Raw genomic sequence first — 9,610 nt, forward strand, 5'->3', positions numbered from 1 at the left:
CAGGGTGAGGAGAGGGACCCGGCGGCGTCTTGACCCCTTCCTGCGCTGCAGAGGAAAGTTAAGAAACACGGTCGCTAGTCTAGAGTCCATTTCCGACAACGAAAAACAACAAGAATCACACCAATCAAAGCTGCTGCCTACACATAGGTTTCCACGGGAACCCCTACATACTGCTCGTACCTCCCCAGGTCGCTTTACTTTTTGCCACTGTCTTCTCTACTTGACTCCTATCCCTAACCCTAACCCTATTCACGACTTCTGCACTATCCCACCCTATTATTTATACTATACCGTACTTATATTGCACTATATGACAATCAACTGCAATCAAATGTTCAAACTGCATCTTAACTGCTCTTTTGCACTTCTGTTTAGATCTCCAACCACATTTCGTTGTCTCTATACTCTGCACAATGACATAAAGTTGAATCTGAATCTGATCTACAGCCCTGTCGTACTGCCATTCCGTCGGTTGGTTGTTGTGGTTGTTGGTTCGACGTCGGTTGGGGGAAAACGATCCCCGAGGCCAAACACATCGCTCTCTGGTTGGTAACATCGGTCGACGTCGGTAGTTAAGACCGCCGTACACAACAAGTGCTTGAGTCGTTCATCGTGTGTGTGTGTGTGTGTGTGTGTGTGTGTGTGTGTGTGTGTGTGTGTGTGTGTGTGTGTGTGTGTGTGTGTGTCTGAGGTGAGTATTAGTCAGTTTAACGGCCCAGACCTCATTCGCTGCGGTCCTGTGAGAAGTGTAACGAAGGGCAGCGCCCTGCTGGGCCCGGCCAGCACGACCTGGAGAAATAGTAATTACTGACGGCAGTTTTACATTCAAACAGCTTTAATAAACCTTTCATGTCTCGCTAGTGCATGACGTCCAGACCCACCGTAAGCCTGATTGGCAATCTCTCACAGGATTTAGTGCTTTTTTTAACAGTCGGTATTTTTATGCGCTCGCTAAAAATAGCGCACGCTCTGACGACTTGGGTTCCCGTTGAGTATCAGACGCTCATTTAGAGTACCAGGACGAACGCCCCCCCCCCCCACACACACCCAACACACCCTTATTGACGTCACATCACCCAAAGTGCCCCTTTTATTTTTAGATACTCCCCCCGCCCTCCCCCCTCCCCATAACTAATTGTTCACATCAATGAGTCTGTGCTGTAAAGTAAGAGGATTAATCTGTTGTGGTCACCTATGTCCTGACCGAGGAGGGAGGGAGGGAGCTGTGGGGGAGAAGGAGGGGCGAGGGAGGGAGGAGAGGAGGGGGTAGGGAGGGAGGGAGGGAGCTGAGGGGGAGAAGGAGGGGCGAGGGAGGGAGGAGAGGAGGGGGGAGGGAGGGAGGGAGGGAGCTGAGGGGGAGAAGGAGGGGGGAGGGAGGGAGGGAGGGAGCTGAGGGGGAGAAGGAGGGAGGAGGGAGGGAGGGAGGGAGCTGAGGGGGAGAAGGAGGGGCGAGGGAGGGAGGAGAGGAGGGGGGAGGGAGGGAGGGAGGGAGCTGAGGGGGAGAAGGAGGGAGGAGGGAGGGAGGGAGGGAGCTGAGGGGGAGAAGGAGGGGCGAGGGAGGGAGGAGAGGAGGGGGGAGGGAGGGAGGGAGGGAGGGAGCTGAGGGGGAGAAGGAGGGAGGAGGGAGGGAGGGAGGGAGCTGAGGGGGAGAAGGAGGGGGGAGGGAGGGAGGGAGCTGAGGGGGAGAAGGAAGGGCGAGGGAGGGAGGAGAGGAGGGGGGAGGGAGGGAGGGAGCTGAGGGGGAGAAGGAGGGAGGAGGGAGGGAGGGAGGGAGCTGAGGGGGAGAAGGAGGGAGGAGGGAGGGAGGGAGGGAGCTGAGGGGGAGAAGGAGGGGGGAGGGGGGAGGGAGGAAGGGAGGGAGGGAGGGAGCTGAGGGGGAGAAGGAGGGGGGAGGGGGGAGGGAGGAAGGGAGGGAGCTGAGGGGGAGAAGGAGGGAGGGAGCTGAGGGGGAGAAGGAGGGAGGAGGGAGGGAGGGAGGGAGGGAGCTGAGGGGGAGAAGGAGGGGGGAGGGGGGGAGGGAGGGAGGGAGGGAGCTGAGGGGGAGAAGGAGGGAGGGAGGGAGGGAGGGAGGGAGGGAGGGGGGAGGGAGGCGGCAAGGAACACAGGGTTACAGAAATAGCCCAGGCCCCGGGCCTAATTGTCCGACCCGCTCACTCCCCCCTTCGCTCCCCTCCCCACCCCCCTAACCCCCTATCCCCCTCCTCAGCTGCACGCCAAGGTCCGTGACCCAATCATCCACCTGGCTTGTTCCGGAAGACTCCTTTCCGCCCCCTGCGGCGAGCAAAGCCCCGGTCAATGCGCCGGGCTCAGCGGCCGCCTGTCCCCCCCGCCCCCTCCCGCCCCCTCCCCGGACCAACGGTCAAGCGCCACTACCAGTTAGGGGCGCGCCTCGCAGAGGGCGCGGGTGTCTGGGGCGGCCAGGTATGCTCTAATCCTCCCTGGCATGGGCCCCAGGGGTCCCTAACGAAGAACGGCCCTTAGGCCCCCCCCTTTCACAGAGGCCCCCGGGGAACCTCTGCATGTCACGGCGGGGTAAACAGCAGGGCCGAGACGCGGCTTTATTTACATTCTCCCCGCGCACGCTATAGCCTTTTCCCCTCGTTCGTACGTCCGTCCGCCCGTCCGCCCGTCCGTCCATGCACATGTGGTTTCCGTGAGTGTGTGTCAACAGTCTGTGTGTGTGTGTGTGTGTGTGTGTGTGTGTGTGTTTTTGTTATTCGCCGTTGCGACTGTTTGTGCCGGAGCATATGTGTTTTGGTAGCATCTCGTGGGGTTGTGTACGGGGGCTCGCGTGTGAGCGCATGGGAGAGCAACGCGTCCCATGAGGAATGCATTCTCCTGTGTCCCCTGCAGCATTCTTGCCTGGTGGAGGGCGGCCCCCCTGGCCTTGGGGGGGGGGGGGCAGGGGCCTCCTGTCTCCTGAGCGATAATGCATTACAGCCGCAGTAGCCGCGGCGCTAGCACTCGCGGTGGCGTGCGTGCACGTCGCATGGCTGGCATGTATTTCGGAGCGTTCTGTTTAGCTGCGACTACACAACAAAGATGTGTTGTTTACGGATGAGTCCCTGAACAGAACATGGAATGGTGGCAAATAACAAATGTTGCCCTCTCTCCATACTGTCGAGAATGTTTCGGGATTCCTCAAAATAACATAAGTTGTTGTTTTTTTTTTGTCTTAAAATAACAAAACAACCAAAACAACAAAGGTGCAAATTGGAAGCCGACCATGAGTTTTAAAATGCGAACGTTAAAATATGATGTAGACTGAGGAGTGCTTTGATCAACTAATCCACTCTTGAGTTCCTTCCTATTTGAACTACCATCTGGAAGAAAGAGAAGAAACTATTTGTATATATCGTTCACATTTTTCTTGGGACAAACACTGAAGATTATATAATATAACGGAAATGCCTGCTGTCATGTTATGATCCACATATTGGATATCGGTGGATGTATACCGGAGGGAAGGCTTGAAATTGGAAATAAACTCTGCGGACGAGAGCTGCATCACAAGAGGCACACCAAACAATGACCATCTAATGGAACTTACAGCCTGAAATAAAACACAAATCAAATATCAAGTACCTTTTATTGGCATCTGCAAAACTTAAATCTCAAGAAAAGGGCCAATTATAGGTTATGATTAAACAGTCAGCCAGCTAGAAATCAGCAGATGGAACGGTGAGCATGTTGGAACAGTCAGCATGCTAAAAAATGACAGAATGCTGGAACTGTCAGAAAGCTGGAACAACAGAACACTGGAAGAGTCTGCGAGCCGGAACAGTCAGCAAGCTGGAAGAGCAGAACGATGAAAAAGTCTGCAAGTCTGAACAGTCAGCAAGCTGGAACAGCCAGCAAGCCAGAAGGCTGGAACCGTCAGCAAGCTGGAACAGAAGAACACTGGAAGAGTCTGCGAGCCAGAACAGTCAGCAAGCTGGAACACCCAACAAGCCACAACAGATAGAACACTGAAGCAGTCAGCAAGCTGGAACAGCAGACAATGAAAGAATCTGCAAGTCAGAACAGCCAGCAAGCGAGAACCGCCAGCAAGCTAGAAAAGACGGAACGCTGGAAGAGCAGAGTGCTGGAAGAGTCTGCGAGCTGGAACAGTCAGCAAGCTGGAAGAGCGTCTGCTTAGGCTGCTGACACTCCCAGCCTTTAAAGTGTGATCAAGAAAAGCTTGAACTCATAACGCTCCTCCACGTTCCCCAATGCTTTTCTTTTTAGTCTTAACTGCTTGCGTATGTTTAATAATCCAGCCTTCAGATGTAATTTGTTCCACTAAGATGCATTAGGAGGAAAGCGGTACAGTAGTGGACTACCTCATACCATCTTAACGTCTTGTGGAAAGAAGTGTCCGGGGCCAAATCCCACAAACTCATTCTTTCTTTGTGTGCGACTGTGAGTGTGTGTGTGAGTGTATGCGTGAATGTGGCCGATGAGTTGACAGATGCAAACCAAACATTTTATATATAAAATCTTAAGGACTGCTTTTTCTACTTTAACAATCAAGTGTAACCTAAAATGTGTTAAAAGTCCAAAAAACACACCACAGATATCCTAACTTGTTTTATTTCTTGTCATCATCATACTCATCAGTGAGTGCCCACCACAGAACCGGTCCTCCATCAGAACCCCATGCTGGGTGCATCCCCGCCGTACTAGCACCCTGACGCTTACTACTTCTGTGGGTTCCAGCTGTCGGCGAGCGCCAGTGAGTCGAAGGAAAGGCAGTGAGTCACCGGGGGCCACACAGCTAAACACGAGGTGAGGTGTCGCGCAGCTATGCTGACCAACAGCACAGACACGCGGGGCAGCTCCGACACACACACACACACACACACAGCGCTCCTTGTGTTTATTTACCTGGAGAACCACACACTATACTCATCGTTGGGCCGCGTTCCAATGTGTTTTATGCTTGCTTTCAAGCGCAGGGGGTTAATCTATGCGTGTGGTCCAATACAAGCGCAGGCATTCACTGAACCAACGCCGCCGTTCAACTTTCCCCTGCGCCAGAGGTCTCCAGTAGCCCCCCACCCCACCCCACCCACCACCACCACCACCAACCCGCTACACCCCCCCTCCCCTCCCAACCCCTAACCAAACATCGCAGGACAGCAAAAGGGAACTTCAAAGTGGCCGGAGGGGGGTACATGTATTTTTTTTTCCCTGCCACTTGTCATCATCTAAGGGACTGGCTGCGCCCCTTATTACGCTAATTGCTCCCAACTGCTCCGGGAGGCTTTGATGAAGGCCGGCCCGTAAGCACCTGTTGTTGCGCTGGGTTAGCACAGGTGGGCACTCACTCTCACGTCTGCTGCTGTTAATAACGGGACTTAAAAAAAAATACTCTTTCTAAAATAAACGTAACTGTCTTCATCTTCATCATGAAACGTTGATAATGATTCTTAATTTGAGTCCTTTATGGTAGAGATCCTCACGGCAGAAAGCGAGAACGAGCAGAGTAGAACCGCTTTTTGTGCGCGGCGGTCTGGCGCCATCTTGTGGTAAGACCGGGGTTAGAAATCCAGCAACTGCAAAACAAGCCAGATTTAGACGTCAGAATAATATAGGTGGTAGCTCTAGACAGGCTAAAACCAAGCTCGTTGCATGTGTGAAAAACAAGATGGGGCTGATTTAATGTTTTACTTAAATATCACTATAATAATAAAAGATATATATTAAAGGAAATTATAATTTAGGTAAAATAGAGACAGCCTGCAATTGACCACATTTTCTGAATAAACATGAATAAACAAAGAAGACTCGAAGACTTCCATTGAACATTATAATATTTAGTGTATTGATGCACAGTGTATAAATACAGGTAAACATAGTGTGTACTAAAACATCAGTGAACTACCAGTTGAGGAAGGATCTTCTCAAAGTGCTCTATGTGCACTTCGTCACAATCCTCAGATTCAGCTTGTTTCAGTGACCTCATTGCCGCCTCTGAAAAAAAGAAAGAAAACAAAGGTAACATCACCCATTGGATGATTCGTATAACAATTACAAATCCCTCATTATAGCTAGACGGACCGGTTAGCCAGCACTAACCAGGATGCATGGATCCAGAATTCCCCCCCCCCCATCCGATGAATACCAGCTGGCTCCCCAGCCTTCACTTCATCATCCATGGACTATACTCATTTTCTCTTCATTTGTAGCATTTAATTTGACTCAAAAAGTTTGAATCCATCATTTATTGTCAGTTATGGCGCCCATTGCACTTCAAACCGTCCCTGAGCAGGGGATCCCCTACTTACTTCATTCTACTTAAAGATATAATATGTAACATTTGGACATGAGTTTGCTCTTAACTGCTAGATGACTCTTCATCAAACAAAGAAGAAGAAAAGAAACAGACGTTTTGGTTTGATATAACTAAAACATTCCAAATGAAATGGACCTGACGAACGAACGGACCAACCATACCACTTTCCCGTGAACTTACCTTGAACCAGCACCTTCAGCATCTCGGACATCAGAATGGTTGCGTCACTGCTGACTGTTGGTGGAGGGGGAGATGAACCAGTCAACACAACAACACAACGACCGCTCAGCTTACCTTTACATCAGGTTTAATAGTACATGGATCCGGACTCACGTCTGGTTTTATCTTCCTTGAAGTGACCTGACAGGAGCTTGCCCACGGTCTCCTGTAGGGAAATAAACCACGTATTATGTGAATAGACGGTGAACATGACTGAATGAATAAGTTGACGTGAAGCATGAATAGTGAATATCCAGACAAATGCCCCTGTGTGTCAAAACGCTCAAATAAAGTAAACAGAACAGAATGACAAAAAGATACAACCCCTCACGTAGGAGTATTGTGTGTTAATTCCGACGTTTACAACTACTGACGATACTCTAAAGAGGGGATTCACGAACATGTGCTGCCGGTATAAAAGTGGTACTCTTTGAATCAGCAGCGAAGACGTGTGGGACTTCAATGACGTAGTTAACGTTATGCTGGTGTCAGTCCCATCGCATTGTAAATGTATTTACTAATGTAATGCCATTGAAATTATAGTAATTGATTACTCAGTGATACGTAATAGGGCATGGAAGAGATACATCTTATTTCCAAGAAAGGGATGGCCATGTTTTTCAGTACAGCTGCCGGGCTTTACCTACCTTTTTGAACTCCACTCCGTGTTCTTTCTCCGCCATGTTTACAGCGACGCATGATTCCCGCAAATTTGTTTGGCTGGTTGGAACACGTTACGTCATCAACACCGCGTTCCGTCATTGGTCCGATCCAACAAGCCCCGCCCCCAGAGCTTGATAATAACAAACAGCGCTACATAAAACAGATTTCTCTCTGAATATTATTATTCTATTTAAATGGCTCTGATAACTCGTACCCTAAACAATAACCCACTGTTTGATTGGTTTTGAACAGAATATTTGTTGATCTTTTTTTTTTTAAATGTAACTATGGACAATATTATAGGCTATGGTGATAAATGCTAAATGCTAAATGCATTTAGATGTATTATGTATTCTTGTTAATTTTTCTCTTTTGTTAGCATCTGCAAACATTGTACATAGTGAGATTTTTTCCCGCCTTTAATCCGACTCTTCTTTTTTCCGGAAGTCGCAGAAATGTGTTTCTGAATATTCATAGCTCGTAAATTTCTAAATACCAGCCGTAAAATGACAGCGAGCTGACGCAGTTAACAAACCCGTAACTCTGCATCTATAGAATATCTTCAACACCGAAATATGTTGTTCTCAAAAGTCGGCTAGTGCTTCGGGGCTGCATTGAACTCAATGATCAGTCTCATTTCATTTAAATGTTCAAATGGTTTCCAAGCCATTTGCCACACCATTTATTTCAGACACACTAGACATTTATAGTTAATATTACAAACATAATTTTCTTTAGCATTCAGTAAAATCACACTCATGTATGATGTAAAGTAAACAAGATAAGGATATGGGTACAAATACTGCAGAAAGTTAGTTAAATCATTTTAAACTCGAAACTTTTGAAAAGACAAAACCTGTATTACAGATTTGATCCTTGCAATTGACATCACAATACACAATACATTTCAATCTGGTTCATGTGAGCTCTTGGTCCAGCCACTGGGCGTCCTCGAAGATGTAGCCGAGGCCCATGGAGCGCCTGGCCCTGGGCTGAGACCCACCGCTGGTGGACGAGTTCACGATCAGGTCATCCCCAGATTCTCTCTAAGGAAAACAAGGGCTACCTGGTCAGGTGAAGGTGTGACAACGAAACAGCAACAACTGAAAACACCTCAGAATAGTCAAAATGTGCGGGCCTTTCTATACCCTGGATTTTATTTTCCTTTTTCAAAATGTAATTATAATACCATGTTGAAGTAGTTTTTTGGGCCTTTTAGAGGATCAGTGGAAGTAAGGGAATTACCTTTGGACTGACTACCCTGCGCACGACCGCCAAGTCGCCTCCAATGAAGTGAGGCCCAGCCATCTCTGCCTTGTCGGCCTCTTCCCCCGTGGCAAACCTGACGAAGCCCATCGCCTTGCCGTCTTCTGACTTGTAGTTTTTAAAGATCTGTGCGAGAGATGAGAAGTCACTGCCTGCCAGAGTAGCTAGAGGAATTTCCCTTCAGAGTCATTTTGTTGCAAAACGCCTGTAAATTCAATCAGCCAAGTTTTTAGTTTTCTGAGTTCACCTTGCACCCAGTGACGTTTCCCCATTCTCTGAAGTAGGCCTGCATGTAGCCTTCGTTGATGAAGGCGTTCAACTGCTTAACGATCAGTCCATGTTCCTGCCACATTGCATAAATAAACAACCAAATTATGCTATTGTATTATAGGTTACATACTGTATATGTTATAGTGAATCAGGTTTACTTACCAGCTGATAGTTTTTTTCCAAATCAGCCATGAACATCTTAGGTATGCTAATGTATGATCTCTTCTCTACTGTTTCTGTACCAACAGGAGAAAAAATATGTCTAAATAAATTACAATGTATGTGTTTGTGTGTGCATATATATGTACGTATGTACACAATAAATACAATACATACAATATTTAATACAAAGAATAAGGGTACATACCAGTGTCCATCTTTGCTGTGAACGAACTAAGGGTTGTGTGAGGAAGAGATATGAAGGGAGCCCCTTTAAAAGCTAAGGGGGTGGGTTACAGTGAGGTATTTACGTGATGCAGAATGTTTTGCTTCCGTCTTCCTTCTTAAGAAAATGAAGAGCAACATTCCATTCTCAGTGTGTCATCCACAACACTTTTGTGGTTATACTGTAAATTGTTTCTTGAAGTCTTAAATGGTTAAATGACAGATGGGCTCTAATTTTAGTCTCTGTGTCCTCTTTGAATGGTTGGACTGCATTATCAGACACAGAAATATAGTGTTGAGACACACAGGTGTTCATTTGGCATAAGAGCATACAAATACATGAAAAACTTATATTTCAAAATTCAGTGTTCAAACAGCTGCATATGATTTAATACAAAACTCCATTCCAAGCTATATGATTAGCCCTATTGTAAAATTGATAACCCAATTTTATTTGTGTTCACCTTAGGTTTAAGTGTTGCGTTCAGTTACAATATTATTTTGACATATTTTTCGATATCCAAATATTGT

At 47.7% G+C, this 9,610-nt stretch overlaps 2 protein-coding genes across 2 annotated transcripts; both read right to left on the reverse strand.

Moving 5' to 3' along the window:
* Positions 1–5,102: 5,102 nt before the first annotated feature.
* On the reverse strand, positions 5,103–7,179 carry cenpx (centromere protein X; the record flags this gene model as incomplete). The annotated part of the gene is made up of 5 exons (XM_079747214.1): positions 5,103–5,537; positions 5,867–5,955; positions 6,458–6,511; positions 6,611–6,662; positions 7,144–7,179. 5 exons carry the CDS (start codon positions 7,177–7,179, stop codon positions 5,523–5,525), a joined length of 246 nt encoding a protein of 81 aa, XP_079603340.1. The 3' UTR covers positions 5,103–5,522.
* Positions 7,180–8,076: 897 nt separating this feature from the next.
* LOC307082563 (heterogeneous nuclear ribonucleoproteins A2/B1) lies at positions 8,077–8,893 on the reverse strand (the record flags this gene model as incomplete). Its single annotated transcript, XM_079746183.1, has 4 exons — positions 8,077–8,205; positions 8,405–8,551; positions 8,673–8,768; positions 8,858–8,893. 4 exons carry the CDS (start codon positions 8,891–8,893, stop codon positions 8,077–8,079), a joined length of 408 nt encoding a protein of 135 aa, XP_079602309.1.
* Between the last annotated feature and the right edge of the window lie 717 nt (positions 8,894–9,610).

Source organism: Pollachius pollachius (assembly GCF_949987615.1).
Source record: "Pollachius pollachius genome assembly, chromosome: 11".
Lineage (NCBI taxonomy): Eukaryota > Metazoa > Chordata > Actinopteri > Gadiformes > Gadidae > Pollachius > Pollachius pollachius.